At 44.0% G+C, this 18,796-nt stretch overlaps 1 protein-coding gene across 2 annotated transcripts in view; it reads left to right on the top strand.

The window, feature by feature from the left end:
- Positions 1–18,796, top strand: part of NFKB1 (nuclear factor kappa B subunit 1) — a 66,205-nt gene that overhangs the window by 40,217 nt on the left and 7,192 nt on the right. For both annotated transcript variants that reach the window (XM_064148409.1, XM_064148410.1), the window contains exons 9-17: positions 1,374–1,478; positions 3,447–3,538; positions 4,075–4,213; positions 6,463–6,582; positions 7,362–7,451; positions 8,298–8,495; positions 12,568–12,709; positions 15,940–16,051; positions 18,588–18,789. In XM_064148409.1, the coding sequence (XP_064004479.1) occupies positions 1,374–1,478; positions 3,447–3,538; positions 4,075–4,213; positions 6,463–6,582; positions 7,362–7,451; positions 8,298–8,495; positions 12,568–12,709; positions 15,940–16,051; positions 18,588–18,789 (1,200 nt within the window). The remainder of the gene's footprint in view (positions 1–1,373; positions 1,479–3,446; positions 3,539–4,074; positions 4,214–6,462; positions 6,583–7,361; positions 7,452–8,297; positions 8,496–12,567; positions 12,710–15,939; positions 16,052–18,587; positions 18,790–18,796) is intronic.

An 18,796-nucleotide genomic window follows, 5' to 3' on the forward strand; every position in this document is an offset into this window, starting at 1 on the left:
TCAGAAAAAGTACTTTGTTGGGTTCTTTGTGCAAGTCATGTGTATATCATCACTTTTTGTGGACAAAGTCTAGATGAAAAAGTACTGAGTGCACCTGTTATTAAATAATCTGTTGGTCAGTCTTAACTGGGAAATGTGATGTAGTGCAGCCTTGCATATGTATCATGCATATTTTCACTGAGTGAAAAACCAGGATGTCTGCTGTCTTATGGCAGACAACCTGCATTTTCTGGATAAGATAATTAAATGCTTTAATCTGGAGGCTGAGGTGCTTTACCAAGCAGTGTCTAAGGACTCTTGATTTTTATTAGAAACAATTACAGACTCCATTATTCTACCTCGCCCCTGTGTAACAATTAAGAGTGTTTATAAAGGAAGACAAAGCATCAACAGAAGCAGAGCATGTACCAAGCCATACATATAATACCAGTTGAAGTTACCTTGTCTTCTTCCTAGCCTATGAAAATTTTAACTCCAAGCAAAAACACAGAGAAGAAATTTTGTATACATGCTTCTGATAGTTTAAACTGCTGCACAGTTTCTGAGATCCCACAGTGAATTCCTGTTTGTTAATTCCAAAATATTTTTCTTGGTCTTTGGGATTTTTTTCTACTATTCTTTATTGGCACCTTCCAAGCCTCTTCTGCTGAGCAGACAGAACTTGTGGTAGTGTAGCTGTCCATCACAGCTGCTGTTGCAGTTCTGTCTTGAGGACGAATAGGTACTGATTCACGCCTCTCCTAAGATCTGTAGAGGTGGACTTTTTCATCACAGTCCAATATATTGGCCAAGGGCTGACAGTGCTTCCAAGTAAGCTGCAGTGTATAGCAGTGCACTGCATACTGCATTCAAGTTGTGAGAGACAGGAAGCGTCACACTGTCAAGAAAGCGGGGGAGAGGAGAACAAGTTCTATTGTGATGTGCCCTTGTCATAAAGTTAGTACTGATGCAGAGTGCCAATAGCAGTTGACTGCTGTGCTACTTAACTAATGCAGTGCCATGGTCTAGTTGATTGGATAGGGCTGGGTGCTAGGTTGGACTGGATGATCTTGGAGGTCTCTTCCAACCTGGTTGATTCTATGATTCTATGATAGTGCTGGAACGGCCAGGGCCTGATTCTATGGTTCACAGTGCAGTCCAAGCTCGGGGAGAAACATGATTATGCCTTTGCTATGAAAACTGTTGATTTATTAATGTTTAACACAGACAAATTCAGGTAGATTGCATTGAGGCTTGTCTTTCTAATTGTGCTGGTTTGAGGCTAATTGGAATACGTTAATGAGAGAAATTAGATTACAGGCTGTGTTACAGTTGGGTATTTTTTTTTCAATCTAAAATTGTTCTGAAAGTGGCTTTTTGTAATCTTTCAATAGAAGCACCCAACGCCTCCAACTTAAAAATCGTAAGAATGGACAGAACCGCAGGGTGCGTAACGGGAGGGGAAGAGATTTACCTTCTCTGCGACAAGGTTCAGAAAGGTAAGAGCCCTGCAAGGTACACCAGGCTGTTCATCTGGACTACACATGAAGCCTGCTGTGCTGCCTTAGCGTTCTCCTGCACAGCAGGATTTGTAAGCACTAAGGCATTTGGGAAATCAAACCAGCAGGCCAGAAAGTTACTGAATCAAAACAGCCTGTGGCAAAGTAAATTCAGCTTCTGTTGCCTATACAGAGAGGCCATGTGATCATCTTTATTCTTCCCCAACTTTTGCCTCTGCCTGTGTTGGGCTTTTTGTGGGTGCTAGGTGACGTTTGGCTCCATGAATTAACACCTGTTCTGAATTACTCTGAAGTTTCTGATTTATTATTGTTTATGATTAATGAGCATTCTCTATTAACCATAGAGGTGAACTGTTAGGAGGAAGTTCTTCACAGAGAGAGTGATGGCATTGGAATGGGCTGCCCAGGGAGGTTGTGGAGTTGCCGTCCCTGGAGGTGCTCAGGAAAAGACTGGATGAGTGACTTAGTGCCTTGGTGTAGTTGATGGGCTAGGGCTGGATGATAGGTTGGGCTGGATGATCTTGGAGGTCTCTTCTGACCTGGCTGGTTCTATGATTCTGAATGTGTTAGCACTGCTGCTGCTAACTTCATTTTTATGTGTGTGCTAATGGTGTAAACAGATAGTTCTGCAGGCTCATTGTGGTAGTCTTTGCTCACAACTCAGTCTATCAGTGTGGATTTTGGATGCTTTGGGTTTGGACAGGAAGATAACAGTTAATGTGGCTGGTTGTAGAATTTGAGATGAACTGAAAAGGCAGAAATGTAAGGCAAATCTTGTGTATTTTTCAGCTGTAGGTAATAGCTGGTTCTCTCTGGTGTAGGTTGCTTGGTGGAGCTGGTGCTCCCATTCTCACCTGTTTGGAATCAGTCTCTGGACATGTTAAAATGACACCGATGTTTTCTGCTAATAGAGGCTGTGCTTTACCACTTCCATTCCTTGCTTAGGAAAGAGAGAGGTCTTTGAGGGGCTTTGAAGAGCCTGTTTTCCATCAGTAGTGTAGGTGTACCCTCTGCTATCAGAAGGGCTGAGACGAAACTTAACTCTTGTGCGCAAAACAAATCAATGTCTGACTCAGTGGAAGCCCTGAGGTGGGGTTTCCCCTCAGCCAAACCGGGATTTCCCCTGACCTCATTGCTCTCAGAAACCTCCTGCCTGAAAGAAATTGAGCGTACAGGACAGCAGGTCTGGAAGTGGTGGTTCACAGTCTTGAGACTAGCAGGTGGTGAATCAGGGGAAGCAGTCCCTTTGCTCCAAAAGCCTATCCTAGTTTTCTCTCACCAGGAGTGCTGGGGAGGGAATATGCTACTGTCATAATTTCCCAGCTTCTCCTATAATATAAGCAAATAAATACAAACAGAATAAAAGAGTTTGTTTAGAGGAACAGAAGCCAGATCTCATGTTTGTGGCCTGTGTTGGGGGTGAGGCATAATTGCTGACCATGCTGCTCACTCATACCCTTGAGCTGCAGCTCCAAAGTGGCACTCTGCCAGCAGCAAGGGGAACTCAGACTGTGGCACTTCAGGTTTTGCTACAGTTTTTTGAACTGAAACTGTTGGAAGAGAGAGGGTGGTTTCTACGTTTCACGCTTCAAGTTCTCCCCTCCCTACGTGTTTGTTCCAAATAAAGCTCCTCTGGAATGTTTTATAACGCTAGAATAGGAAGAGGTGTTGAACCTAGTTCTCGTTTCACTGCTCAGCAAATAGAGGGCAACTTCAGTGAAGTGTTAGAATTAAGCTGATCTAAAACTGATGTAAAATATAGGTTATTCATGACTTCATAAAATGCATAAAGAGAGTTCATGTATTCCTCATACACTATCATCCAGCCCAAACATAACTGTATTGATTTCTCTCTGAAATACTAGCCAAAGGTTAAACAAATACACAGACATGCCAGAGGTTAAAAAAATGTGCAGAGTCCCAAAGCATTTCAATCACTCTTTGCAGATGATATACAAATACGTTTCTATGAAGAGGATGAGAATGGAGGTATGTGGGAAGGCTTTGGAGACTTTTCTCCTACAGATGTACACAGGCAGGTAAGTAACAGCACATTTGTCGGTTGCTCATGATTTTTTTAGCTCTGTAGACTAGTATAATTAGTAAATTAGGTGAAAGCATCTGTATCCTGTGCTGCTTCCTTCTTTGATTGGTTACTTCCCAATGGTAATGCAATCTTAACTGTTCTTTAAAGAGGTACAGTTGGTAACTAGACAGGTTAGGAACACAGAGTGAGGAAACTAAAAGAGTAAATTGGAGTAGGATATGTGCAAAGCTCTTGGAGCTCCTGTGAGCATCCTGGGAAGGCCACAGAGCAGATGGTAAGTGATGAAAGGCAAACACTGCAGTACTAGTGTGGTGATACTTCGTGTGGCAGTTCTGTCTCTCCCCAAAGGCTTTAGGATTCAATTTCAAAAGCGGAATTAAAAACTGAAGTGGAAGCCTTTAGCTGAGAATTTTTGTTGTCCCCCACCCCGAGCTGTGAACCATCTCCTATGAAGTAACACAGAAGTAAAATCGAAGTTGTCAAAATCCGTGCTTCATGTAGATGTGCCTGTTGCTCTTTCCTTCTCAGTTTGCCATCGTGTTCAAAACACCCAAGTATCGAGATGTCAACATCACAAAGCCAGCATCTGTGTTTGTACAGCTGCGTCGGAAATCCGATCTAGAAACCAGCGAACCAAAGCCTTTTCTCTACTATCCAGAAATCAAAGGTAATTCACCACGTGTGTGTTCTGTGTTGGAAACAGGAACTGCAGGGTCCCTAGGAATGCTTTGAATAACTTGCTGGGTGAGGGATTGTTGTGTTTTTTCTCCCTAGTTGTTGTTTTTAGAAAACAGGATGCTTGCCTCCTTGTTTTGTGCACAGCGAACGGGTGAAGTGTTAGCTCTGTAAACTGCTTGATAGGCAGGACATCCAGGAGTCCTGGGGCTTACTCCCTTCGAGTTTCCTAGATGCACACGTACCTGTCCATACAGCAGATGGCGCACTCTTCCTCTGAGCAAAATAGTTTCTCTGGATGCATTACTGTCACTGCTTTCAGATGAAACCTTAAACCAAAGACTGGTTGGTGTCTGGTGGAAAACGTATACAATTTGCAGTTCTCTCCTTTTACTGTCATGCCTCATATCTGCCCTGATGGTTTTGAATTTTCCAGTTGCTTGCACTGGAAAATTCATACTTCTTCTGAGAGCAGGGCAAGTGCTGTTTCACTCTCTTAGCAGAAGTAAAATAGCTGGCATCGAGACCCACTCCCTAAGTTCTTAATGAAGTGTAACTAGCAGGTCTGTGCCCTTTAAATGCACTGGATGTGAATGGCGGCAGCAGCAATCACTGTTTTAAATACCAGTAGTGTTAATGGTATGGAAATCCCTTGAGGCTTGAGTCAGCATTGATGTTTCATTGTACTAACCAGTAATCTTCCTGCTTAACAGTTACCTGCCTGCAGGTTATGCTGTTCAGTCATGATCTTACCCTTTTTCAATGCTTAACTTAGAGCCCTGCTGAAATCAACATCCTTTTGAACTCTAAAACGTGTGCATCAGCAGTAGTGGGCTAAGGACAGCTGAGTAGAGCGGGGAGATGTTCAAGTGAATCTAATTTATACCTATTAGGATAAAATAGCAGAAAGCTTGAGTTCATGGCAACTTTGTATTGGTGGTGGTTTGGGGAATATCTGGTAGAAGTTTTCTGGGAAGCTTACAACTGCAGAGTAAGATTGCCAGATCTGAATCAAACCTCTTTAATGTGCCCTCTTAACAGAGTATGATTAATTCAACCTTATGTGCGGTTTTTGCCCCCAAATACCACCTAATCATGAAACTACCACTTAGGGACTTTTTTGCCCTTCTTGCAAGTGTCCATCCAAACTTAGACACATATATATGGATGTTTCGTTTGGTTCTCTGACTAAATTGCTCTCTAGAGTTTTCTCTTGTCAGTGTGAGCGTGCCTGGTGCTTGTATGCATACAGACAGATCATGTGTGCTGGAAATAGTGCACTTGCACTTCCCGGTGCACTGTTGCAAGTCTTCAGCAGGCTCATTAGATGAACCACCTGATGTGCTTGTCCATTGAAGTTCTTTTTAGTCATATGATTGTTGCAAACTATTAGGTTGTTTAATGAAAAGAGGCTATTTTCTTTCCTCAGAGGTTCTATTGGATTTTAACCCCTGTAATGTTTGTATCCTTAATTTTTTGTAGCTCTTTTCATGACATTTTCACTTTCCCCAGTCATTGGGATACTTCTTTCACATCTTTGTGTTTAGCTTTCTTGGGGAGCTAGGAATTCTTTTGTCTTTTCTACTGCTGCTCAGCACAGTTTTGCAGTGTTACATTCTGCCTGAAAATAAGCTATCTCTGTTCTGGGGGCTTTGCTAATCATTTCAAGCAAATGTTGTTTTCATCCAACACTGCAGATACTCTGCACTGTTAGAAATCAAGGTGCGTAGTGATTTGCTGATTGGTGGATAAGGGTCAGTTTCTGAGGTAGGTTTGCTTAGTAGAGGAGCCTGTGCTTATATTCCCCAGAGACCACTTGTCTTGAACAGATTTATAGTTCAGGGCACTTGTGCTGGTTTATGACTTGTTTTAGACACAGAAGAATTTTGGGACCACTGGCATCTAGTACATGAGATGGTTGTGGAGGAAACTGATCCCCCTGAAACATCTCTGCACACTTCCTTCCCAGTCTGGGCACCAGGTAGCTTGGATAACTGAAGAGGCCGTGCAGGCACATAGGGTGCTGTTGGTCTGTCTGGTAACTTGGCACCAGCTTGTTTCTCAAAGGAATCCTCACTGCTCCATTACATACAAAGCTGTTCTGTTCTCTGAGGCTCTTCTGCAGCGCTCTGAATTTTCCTTGAGAAACTAGTAAACTTCATTGCTTTCTGCATGCACATCCTGTTCTGTGTGCGACCACCAGGAAGTGACTCTCTATCCCACCTATTCCTTCTAACCCAGATAAAGAAGAAGTGCAAAGGAAACGACAGAAGCTCATGCCCAACTTCTCTGATGGCTATGGAGGAGGCAGTGGCTCAGGAGGCGGTGGCATGTACGGAGGGGGAGGTAGTGCTGGATCTGGTAAGGCAGCAGTTCTGGGTGAAGAGGGTAAGGGCTTTGACTCTGAGAGCAGAACTGATACTTATTTTGTTTTTTAAATTGTGATGAGGAGTTCATCTTGTAGGCAGATAGTCTGACTTCCCTGCCTTTGTAACAGGGTTAGTCTAACAAGGCTCTCCTTGCTTTCTATATTTCATCACTTCCTTTGCCTCCTACTTAGATACAGGACTCCTGGTGACTTTTTTCCCCCCTCTGTAAGTTACAGATAACACCTTTCTGCTTAGGAGAGTCTGAATCAGAAGTCTGTCATACTTTAGCTTTATTGCTGCTTAAGACCTCGAAGGCACTGAAGTTCATGGGACAGCCCAGCTAAGTACCATCTTGGGTACTTAAAATTAAACAAATTCTTAATTATTTCTGGGACCAGGAGTGGATTTTGACAAATCCTTTGAGTGCAAAGAACTATTAAAAATGTGAAACACTGTGCAGTAAATTTTCTCCTGTGCCCCACGGTTGAGGGCAGAGCATATATAGGATGCAGGATCGTAAGAGCATTGCTTCAATTCTCATAGCAGAGCATTAAAATCCTGCAGCCAGCCAGCCAGAATGTCTTTGGATTTATAAAAGGGCTGTGGGAAGAGCTCACCTTCACCATGGAAAAGTTATTTTAATGGGATGGAATAAAGCAGAAGGTTGTGGAAAACAGAATTGCAGTTCTTTCGGTTTGCTCTTCTTCCAAGTGGGGTTTTCATTCCTTTAGGCTATATTTTGTTTAAAACTTAATCCTTTCTTCTTTATAGGGTTCAGTTATCCTTCATATGGGTACTCAGCTTTTGGAGGGATGCATTTCCACCCTGGCACAACAAAGTCCAATGCTGGAATGAAACATGGTAACAGTAAAAATGATGTTCTTGCTACAGCTGAATTGAGTTTGAAGGTTTTTCTTGTACAGATGAGCTTATGTGTGCTGGGGAGGGCTATGTTTTTTCCCCTAAAATCTTTTCTGCAACAGAGATTTGTGCAGCAGATTATATTGCCCTTGCTTCTCTCAGTTGTTCTCTCCAAGTCTACCTTAAGAGCTGTGTGCATGTTCCTTTTTACTGTTAACACCCTACCGTGTGCTGCTCTATATGGTGTATGTTTCAAGCAGCAGCCCTCTTGCTTGCTTGAACATGCTGATTGTAGGTGACCCAAGAACTAGACCAGAGGAAAAGAAATCTTTTTTTGCCATAATTTGGTATTAACCACACTGTGGCTCTGAAAAATAACTTAAAAGTCAATGGAAAATATTATTAATAATAAAGGGCATTCTTGGCTTGTAAGAATAGGGAATTAATTGCAAATCTACTTGTCCAATACCCTGTAGTTACCTCCAAAGGCTCAGGCATACGTTTGCTGTCAGAAAACCAAAAATAATCTGAAGAATGTTGCTGAATTTCCTGGGAATAGTTCAGACTTGTGCTCTTGTCATGCAGAAAGAGAGGTATATCTGCTGTTGTAAGTTTCTGTTTGAAGCAGAGGCTGTCAGAAACATCACATTAGAGCGAGTCACATTGCCGTGTCTCTCCATGTGGATTGGCGTCTACTGTGGTTTGTGAGTGCTTATTGATAATGCCTATGTCAAAGTAAATTTTTGCTTTGAGATATTTAGGGTTAGGTTTTGGCTAGTTGAACTTTATCTCTTACATAAAAAAGCACCAGTATTGGACACTAATCATACTAACTTTTGCTTGAAGGGCTATCAAATAGCACCGTTGAACGAGATGGGAAGAGCTCAAATAAAGAAAGTGACAAATGTGACGAGAAACATGATGTGAAAGTGGAAACTATGGAGAGGAGGGAGTGCAGAACCTCTGGTGATCATGAGGAAAAAGAAGATGCTGATGCTGCTTCCTGTAAAACTGAAGCAAATGAAGCAGATTGCAGGTGGCAGGGTAAGTGAACAATTAAGTGTATTCATGGTGGATCAAACTGCAGTATGGGCCTTGAAACTATAAACTTCTGCTTGCTGTTTTCACAATATGATAATGCCTCCCGGAGGAAACAGGAGGGATTCCCTTCCACCAGATCTAAGGTAACCTTCCAAGTGCATAGCACTGTAGATAATCTTCCACTTTCACACTGGCCCTGGGTAGCTGAGCATCTGCTTATCATAGAAGATGAGATAGCTTAGCTTGCTGGGCAGTGAAAGTACCTGGAAGGCAATTCAGCAGTTGACTTGGCTTTTGGTATTTGACAGGCTTTGATGGAGGAGTAAATGGATGTTGCAGTAGTTCTTATCCACATTTTAACTGTTAAATTGCATGCCAAGTAGCATCAAAGGTTTGCATTTAGAATGTAAACATGTCTGTTCCCATGTGGCAAACACACAGTAAAATAACTCTGGGTAGCCAAGGTTTACACCTCAAACAAAAGGGGAGTCAGAAATAGTTTAGCAGCAGAATTGTAAGATACAGGAAGGCTGTAAATGATCCTTTCCCAGTCAGTAAGATGTCTTGTTTCCTGGGTTGTTGCTTTAAAAGCTGATGGTCACTTCTAAAAGGCATTTGAGTAATCCTACTTCTTGGAAAATTTAAGAACCCCCCACAGGAGAACTAGAAAGACTTGATAATGGCAGGAATTGAGCAGGAAGGAATTCCTGTTCTTGGCTTCTGCCAAGTGCAGTGTGACTACTTTTGTTGGTCCCTCAGTCAGGGAGAGGGCACATTTTCCTGTATCAGCCCTGTGAGACTCTTGATATTTACTTGGGAAACCAAATGGATGCATTATAGTTGTAAAACAGATGAGAAACAGATGGTGCTCCTGAGTAAAGCTGAGGAACTTGCTGCTTGCAGCTCTTGTTGGGATAAATCCCATGACTGGTGCAGAGACTAAAATCTTTTGCTGGTGTGTGAAGAAATCATGTCCATCTTGTGGTTGCCAAGGAGGGGACTGAATTCTGAGTTATAAAAAGTCCCAAACACCAAAAACTCAACCTGATTTCTGAGAATGAATGTTGTAGGCAGGAAGTTGACTGTTCTTTTTAGTTATCTATTATAATGAGACAAAAAGAGGCTATTTCAAGATCCAGATTATATGAAGAGTACAATGCAGAAGAAAAGGCTCCATGAAATAGTGACTGCAGGTTAGAACACTTGGCTATTAGACTAAAAGATGCTGTCTGTGAAACCAGGGACATTCAGCCTTCGGGTATTCTGCTCTTCAGAAATGTCTGTGATAAGAAAAGAGTGAGTTGTTTAACTCCCTGTAGCCTGGATATGTATCCTGGACATAACATCCATTTACTGTTGTTACTTAGTGTTAAGAAATAAACAGCAATACAAACCCAGAAACCACAGTGATGAATTGGCTACAATTAGAACCTTCATGGATAGCTGAGCACATCTTAGGCTTACAGAGGCCACCATGGGATGTCAGGGATACACTTCTGACCCAGTCTTCCTGCCTGGAAACCCTGGATGTTCTTGCCAGAGAGAGTGATTGGCATTGGAATGGGCTGCCCAGAGAGGTGGTGGAGTCACTGTCCCTGGATGAGGCACTTAGTGCCATGGTCTAGTTGACTGGCTAGGGCTGAGTGCTAGGTTGGACTGGATGAGCTTGGAGGTCTGTTCCAACCTGGGTGATTCTATTCTGTTCTCTCCCTGTGTGTGCTTTAAATTACTTTGTTTCACTTGTTTGCTTTTTCCAGTTTCTAACCTTACATGGTTTCATACAAACATGGAACTATTTGAAATGCAGGCTGGTCTATGATGGTTTTGAAACTTCATGTGTTTCATTTTTACTAGTTGCTTCCTGATACAGAACCACAAAGATACTGATAGAGCCACCAGAGTGACATATTTTTTTTTTCATTTCCACAAGTGAATTTCTTTTCTCCCCTTTCTTCCTTTTACCTTCCCACCACAACAAGTTCTGGGTTTTGAAATCTCAATGATTGTACATTTTATAAATCTAAAATCAGGGTGCTACAAATCCTGAGCATTATAAACACAGAGGGCAGAGGCCAATGGGATCAGACTTAACAAGACCAAGTGCAGGGTTCTGCACTTTGGCCACAACAACCCCAAGCAGCACTATAGGCTGGGGACAGAGTGGCTGGAGAGCAGCCAGGAAGAAAGGGATCTAGGGGTACTGGTGGATAGTAGCTGAAGATGAGGCAGCAGTGTGCCCAGGGGGCCAAGAGAGCCAATGGCATCCTGGGCTGGCTCAGGAAGAGTGTGGCCAGTAGGACAAGGGAGGTTATTCTGCCCCTGTGCTCAGCATTGGTCAGGCTACACCTTGAGTCCTGTGTCCAGTCTTGGCTTCTCAATTCAAGAGAGATGTTGAGGTGCTGGAACATGTCCAGAGAAGGGCAACAAAGCTGGTGAGAGGCCTGGAACACAAACCCTATGAGGAGAGGCTGAGGGAGCTGGGGGTTGTTTAGCCTAGAGAAGAAGAGGCTCAGGGGGGACCTCATTGCTGTCTACAACTACCTGAAGGGAGGTTGTAGCCAGGTGGGGGTTGGTCTCTTCTGCCAGGCAACCAGCAACAGAACAAGGGGACACAGTCTCAAGTTGTGCCAGGGGAAGTCTAGGCTGGATGTTAGGAGGAAGTTGTTGGCAGAGAGAGTGATTGGCATTGGAATGGGCTGCCCAGGGAGGTGGTGGAGTCACTGTCCCTGGAGGTGTTCAAGCAAAGCCTGGATGAGGCACTTAGTGCCATGGTCTGGCTGACTGGATAGGGCTGGGTGCTAGGTTGGGCTGGATTATCTTGGAGGTCTCTTCCAACCTGGTTGATTCTATGACTGGAGTGTTTGCAACAGGTGACAGACTCTGTGCTGCTGTAAAGCAGGAAGCCTGCACATTTTGAGTTGCAGAGAGGACACCAAGCCCTGCATGTATTCTGTAGCCTCTTCATGAGTTTTTGTGCAAGGTCACTTAGGCTTCTTGTGCCTTAGTTTAAGTCCAGACTTCTCAGAACTGCATGGACAGTACTCTAAAGTGCTCTATGGACAAGAGTCCTTAGACAGTTTTTGTTTGTATCTAAAAAAATTGTGATGGGGTTAAAATTGTCCCCCAGAATAAAATCTCCAGGCTAGCTCAGGTTTGGAAGTAAGATGAAGCTATATATTTAGAGCAAGCCCAAATCTAAAAGCATATAATACATATGTACAAAATGTATTTACATATTTTTACAATGAGTTACAGTGTAGAAATAACAGAGAGGTCTCCCCCTGGACAAACCCAGAAGGGGTTAACAGCCACCACCTTCTCCTGCCAAAGAGAAAACCAGGCCCAATGTTACCTACTCAGCCGAGGTTAGTGTAGCCATGCAAGATCAGCCAGATGGGGGAAAGAAGAGGAGGAGACAGAAAGCAGCAGTGCAAAGAACAGTCTGTACCAGTCCAGCAAAGGATATAGACTTGTCTGATATTTTTCTTTTATACCCAGCCTTCCAGAAAGCTCTTATTTCTTGTTTATAATTCAGAATTATTAGAGCCTTAACTCCAAACTACCACACAGAATCACAGAATTAAACAGGTTGGAAAAGAACTTTGAGATCAAGCCCAACCTATCACCTTACGCCTTCTGATCAACTAAACCATGGCACTAAGTGCCTCATCCTGTCTCCTTTTAAACACCTCCAGGGATGGAGATGTTTAAACACCTCCACCACCTCCACGGGCAGCCTGTTCCAATGGCTAATCACTCTTTCTGTGACGAACTTCCTCCTAACATCCATCCAAGGTCCTGCTCCTATAGTCTCGTTACACACAAGTGCACAGCAGTGCAGTTATTTTGGTGCTACTCAAAGACATCTTCCAGGAATTGACTGTTCTCTGGGTTCCTGTGGTCTGAATGCTCAGCAGGCACCTGCTTTTCCTTCCACGATACTCACTGCCTATATCCTTACTTCTCAGGAGTAACGCTTGGTAGGTATTTCTTTAGGAGCACAAATGCCTGTCTAAAGAAGGTGCTGTTGCAAGGAAGACAACTGAAGTGATGAAGGTAAAATTTTGTCTTTCAGGTGGTCTGTTCCTGGAGAAGGCCATGCAGCTTGCCAAGCGCCACTGCAATGCTCTCTTTGATTATGCTGTAACTGGAGATGTGAAGACACTGTTGGCTGTTCAGCGCCACCTCACTGTTGTCCAGGATGATAATGGAGACAAGTAAGTTAGCCTGTACTTACTGGGTTGAAAGGCAGTTTTCAGGTGGCAGAATGGTGTAGTACCCTGTGAGTGCCAATCGTGGATGTGGCACTGCAGATCAAATAAATACTGGCTTTGTCTGTGCTGTCTGGGAGAGATACAGCTGCCACTCAGATGTTTTTGTTGCATTTGCAGAACAGTCACGGTGGTGGAGTCGCCGTCCCTGGGGCTGTTCAAGGCAAGACTGGACGTGGCACTTGGTGCCATGGTCTAGCCTTGAGCTCTGTGGTAAAGGGTTGGACTTGATGATCTGTGAGGTCTCTTCAAATCCTAATGATACTGTGATACCACACAGCTGCTTGATCCAGTACTTGTCAGAAAGTAGTCTGGCCACTGAGGATATGTTGAGCTTGTTGTGAGTCTGTTTGCCTTTCTTTTCCTTAAAATCCTGACTGTGAAGTGCTGTGCTTGCATCATGATGGGGATCCTCAGCTTCATGCCCCTGCTTTTTATTCCATGCAAGTCTGTAAGTCCTCATAGGAAGCTTTCAGTTACAGGTGCACCAGGAGATGTAGAAACAATAGCCAGAGGGTCCATGCTGCTTTTCTGCCACTCACACCAAGTTCATCCTGGAGACTAGCGTTTTGCTCTTGCTTACATCAGGACTGTGCTGTTACCTTCCGAGAGATTGCACAAATGTTTGCAGCAGACTTGGCTGCTAGCATTTGCTTATGGTCCTTCCATAATGTGACCTGGAATAGAAATCCCATCTTGTTCCTCTACTGCTATGCAGATTCTGAGGAACTTGGAGTGAAATACAGCGAGGAGCTAACACTGAGTAATTATTTAAAAGCGAATACAATGGAAGTGGCTCTGAACTCACACAAAGATCATCTCTTGAATGAGCAAGTGACATGATCACATCCTCACTTACTAGCTGACAGCTTTGGGCAGGCTCTGTGCAATCACTTGCTTCCTGAAATTACAGTCTTTTGTACAGCAGAAGCCATCCATGTGAGCCTTAAGGCGTCCAGCTGGATGGAAAATTCCATGTCCCTGAGACGTGCTGTCCCACTGCTCAATTACTCTGGGAGAGGCTACTACTTTAACTCCACTTCCAGTGAAAGTAGCTCTCCAATTACTGATAAAGGACTGCAAAGTCAGAGGTAGCTGCTTGCTTTGCTTTCAAATTGGCAACCTTATGTCTGCTTTGAGGAAAGCAGGAATGTGAACAAGGCAAAAGCTAGCAACAAAATCTGCCAGCACTATGGACAGGACAGCTTCTGCACTGAAAAAAAACAAGTGAGGAGCAAAGGAGTATTGAGCAAGTGGAATCTGCATTTAAATATCAACAAAGTGTCTCTAAGAGTTGGATTTGCAGAACATTTCAACAAGTTAGAGCAGGTTTTCTTTCTGAGTCAAGAAGTAGCTGCTCAAGCCTTTCTCCTGGGATGCATGTAATACATCTAAGTTACACTGCAACTTAACACCATGAAGTTTTGGTGACTGTCTTCCAGCTGCCTCACAGGGAAAAAAAAAGTAAAAATAAATCAGAACTCATAAATCAGTTTCCCTAATTTTCACTTTAACCATTAAAATTACATGGCAAAAATGATCAGTTTTTTGCTTAAGCATGTAATGGAATGTTGCTGTCAGTGCATTTGCTCATCTCTCACCGAAGCAGTATGTAGGGAATCAAACTGCTTTGAGTAGGAGCTGGTGGTGTGTTCCATGGCTTTGAGACCTGTACTTGGTGTCACTGGCATTTGCAGCAGTGCCACCCTAGTCTTAAGAAGCCCAAGGGTGTTGGGGCCCTGGGCTGTGTTGAAAATCATGTTGTGATGTAGGACTGTGTTCCAAACTGGAACTGGCTGCCCTCTCATTGACACTTGTGATGCTGAGGGTCACAGTTTAGCAGCACACTAGGTAGTGTTAAGTTAATGGCTGGAATCGATCCTCTGAAAGGTCTTTTCCAGCCTGAGTGGTTCTGTGATTCCATGATGGATGTTCAGCATGTCTTCACAGCACCAGTGGCAGGAAGAGAATGAAAGGCAACAGCAGCAAATTTATTTCTGAAGGTGAGATTTGGAAAGAAAATGTCAGCATGAGAGGGCTTAACAAGCATCTGAGAGCAGAGGAGCACCTCCTTTGTGTTTGTGGTGGGATTGTTTGAGCAGTACAGGACAGCTGAGGGCAGGAAAGTGTGGGCAGTACCCTGCCTATGGCAGGTCCTTTGAGGGTGAGTTTGGTTTAGAAATGTGTTATTATTTTCTCTTTGAAAAATATTTCCTGGTTTTGAGTCTGTCAATGTCGAGGTGACTCTGTGCCACAGATGGCAAGAGACTTCTTCTTCCTGATGAAAGTGTAGATCTGAGTGTATCCAGGTATTTCTGGAGCAGCATAGGAGACACACATACCCTGTGTTGATGTTGTGTGTCAGCAGAAATGTGCTAAAAAGGTGAGTCCAGCATCTGTAAACACAGAGCTTGGCAAACGTTTGCAAACAAAGGGCATGACTTGGAAATGAGGTCTCAAGGGAGCCAGGAAAATGGAGCTCTGCTGGGGAGAGGTAATGATGTTTGCAGTAACAGCCACGCTGGCTAGTCCTGGCTCTGGAGAAGAGCACAGGAAAGGCCAGTGCTGTAACCCAGTAGAAGTGAAGTGTCTTGCTGTGCAGAGTCACTCTTGACCCAAACCAGACTTTTCCTTTGGCCACTGCTGCAGATCCTGTGGCTGTTAGTCACCAGGCCTCAGCCCTTAGTCATTTTTTTTGCTTGAAAACGAAGGAAAGAGGAAACCACAGATCTGGGGAAACCCCCAAGGGAAAATCTGCTTTGGTGGCAGAGAGACCTGTGGAAATTCTGAAGGAAGTTTTGACAGTAAGAGGCATTCGTGTACTGCAAAATTCAAAGCATGAAGAAAAGAAACCAGAGAAGAATCTGGGGATTTCGGCAAGTTCTGAAACAATTACTCTGTGCTACGAAGGTCATATTTATTAGACCAGCAGTTAAGTTACTCTCAGGACCAGCAAAGGCCATCCTGAGTTTGCTTTTGTGACTGGAGGGTCAAACACCAGTTAGCACCTGACCACCTTTTTTTACCTTGGGATTCAGTGTCGATGCTGCTGTTGAGTGCTGAAATGTGACCTCTAACGGTGAAGAGTTGATTGGTATCCAAGCAGATGTACAGCAAAACCATCATATTTGTCTAGCAAAGTCTAAAACTCATGTCAATTTGTTTGTGTGTTTCAGTGTCCTTCATTTAGCAATTATCCACCTTCATACTGAGCTGGTGAAGAACCTTTTGGAAGTGATGCCTGATTTGAATTATGACATCATTAACATGAGAAATGACCTTTATCAGGTGGGTAGCTGTGGTGGAATAAGTGGTGTCGATTGTTCAGCCGGTAAAAAAGGAATTGCACAACTTACCTTCTGTCTTATTTCTCTTTCTTTGACTGAGCCCAGATGAGGCTGTAATGCCAGGAAGTGTAGAAGCACAATGAGACATTGTAAGGTAGTGGAAGAACAAGGGCATGTTTTCACTGGTTTAGTTCATAACTGCCCTTGGTCTTAACTGAAAAGTTTCTGTGGGTTAATCATTGGAACAGGCTGAAAATAAGAAATTCTTCAGTTCATGGCTTCATTATTTGGCTTCTCTGTTACTAAATCAGCAGTGTAGATTGCAGTGTACCAACTCTGGGCTCACAGCATCATAGAATTAACCAGGTTGGAAAAGAACTTTGAGATCATCAGGTCCAGCCTATCAGCCAACACCATCTAATCAACTAACTCATGGCACTAAGTGCCACGTACCGTGTCTTTTTAAACACTTCCAGGGACAGGGACTTCACCACCTCCCCGAGCAGCTCATTCCAATGCCAATCACTCTATCTGTGAAGAACTTCCTAAGGTCCAGCCTAAACCTGCCCCAGCACAGCTCGAGGCTGTGTCTTCTTTGCTGTCATTGGTTGTCTGGGAGAAGAAACCAACTCCCACCTGGTTACAACCTCTTTCAGGTAGTTGTAGACAGCAGTGAGGTCTCCCCTGAGCCTTCTCTTCTCCAGGCTGAACAACCCCGGGTCCTTCAGCTGCTCCTTGTAGGGCTTATGCTCTTTTGACCTTTCCAGGATTATGAGTCAGTTGCTGCATCATCAGTTGTGTGCAGGCATATGGAAACCCTTCCTATAGCCCAGATGGGATTTGTGCCAGTCACATCAGCACCAAGATTTTCCTTTCATTTTTAGAGTCACATTGTAGCACAGCAAACCCCAAACAAGCCCATTCCCTTGTCTTTTACCTAGTAGGAAAAGAACTCTTAGCTACCAGGCACAGTTCTGTCTCCTCAGCCTGACCTGTGACAAAGTCTGAGCTTTTTGTATTGTAACTCAGGCTTTAAAAAGTGCTGGGGAAGCCTGCCTGGGAAAAAAAAATCTCTTTTGACCTGTGCACACCACTGGGACATCCCAAAGGTAACAAGCTGGACATTTCCTGCAGCATTATAGCATGTGCTTGTTTCTCTTGCTGTGAGCAGCAAAGGCAGGCTTTTGGTCTGCTCAAGTAGTCCCAGAGTTTCAGTTATTGGGGTTCTGTTGTTTCCTTTCACATTTCATTTTTGTTAGTGCAAAGCAAGTTCAAAATGTAAAGGCTAATGAAAGCAACAAGAAGGTTCTGAATTAAGTTTTGTGCCCTTCATTGATCAGAATGAGAAAGCAAAGCTGTGCTCCATGCGAGAAATAAACCTCTAACCAGGAGCTCTGCAACCATTCTGCCTTCTAGTTACGCTGGTGGTGGGAGGGAATGTAGGCTTGGGCTTCTCTGCAGGTGTTCTGAAAGCTGATTCTTGCATGTACCTTATAGATCCACTAATTAATTGGAAGTATGTTGATGGATGCATTGACCAGCACAAGCTCACTGTACTCAGCTGGAATTAGTCAGGTTTTACAGTCCTCTGTTAATATTAGGATAATGAGATAGAATCTTGTGCAGTTTTTAGATTTAGTGTTGAAAATACAACTTCCCAAACCTTACTGGAGTGCTTACTGTTTAAATCCCTTCCTGAGTGTGTTGTACATGGTGTGTTCAGTGGGAAACCTGTCCAGAAGCTGTGCACGAGTAACTGGAAACCTCTTGGCCCAGGAGCCTGTGGGTGCTGCAGGCGTCCACACAAAAATGTGGAAGCTGCAGATAGAACCTGCTGGCTGGACACACGCTGCCTCAGTGCACAGCTGCACGGAGCAGCAGGATTCTCTTCTGTGCAGTTATTCTGAAGGAGAAGGAAACCCTAAGAGCAAGGCTGCAAGCTTCCTACTCAGGAGAAAAACTAGAGCACAGTCCAGTGCCAAAGGCAGATTTGAGCAAGGCCTGAGAAGTATGTGTGCTTCCTCTGTGCTGTGAACTTGGCTGTGAGGCTTGCTGGAGCTGGGGTTGCAGTGTCTGGAGGGCACAGGGATTCTCTAATTTCCCAAGTCCTACTCACATAGCCAGGTGAGTGCCCTGCCTTACAGAGTAGGCAACATCTTTGTTCCTCTTAAAGCCTAACTGCAGGCATGGCCAAGGCAGCTTTTATGTCCTTCCTAGTAAGTGGGAACCCTGTTTGCAGTGTGCAGTAGCAGAAAAAGTGTACAGGCACAAGCTTTTCATTTGTTAGCCTTGCAGTTTCATCTCCGCCCTGGAGCTGTTCAAGGCAGGATTAGACGTGGCACTTGGTGCCATGGTCTAGCCCTGAGCTCTGTGGTAAAGGGTTGGACTTGATGATCTATGAGGTCTCTTCCAGTCTCTTCCAACCTTGGTGATACTGTGATCTTCTTGCACTGGGAGCTTCTGTGTGTTTCAGTGATTTCTGTAGAAGAGCTGTTCCTCTTGCTTATCTTCTCATGGCTCGCTCCTCTCACTTCTAGACCCCCTTGCACCTGGCAGTGATCACAAGGCAGGCAGAAGTGGTACGCGACTTGCTGAAGGCTGGAGCAGATGTCAGCCTTCTGGATCGCCATGGCAATTCTGTCTTACATTTAGCTGCTACTGAAGGAGATGCCAAGATTTTGAGTCTGCTTCTCAAGCACAAGAAGATAGCTCCAATGATCAACCTTTTCAACGGTGAAGGTATGGA

The sequence above is a fragment of the Pogoniulus pusillus genome, chromosome 9 (genome assembly GCF_015220805.1).
Source record: "Pogoniulus pusillus isolate bPogPus1 chromosome 9, bPogPus1.pri, whole genome shotgun sequence".
Lineage (NCBI taxonomy): Eukaryota > Metazoa > Chordata > Aves > Piciformes > Lybiidae > Pogoniulus > Pogoniulus pusillus.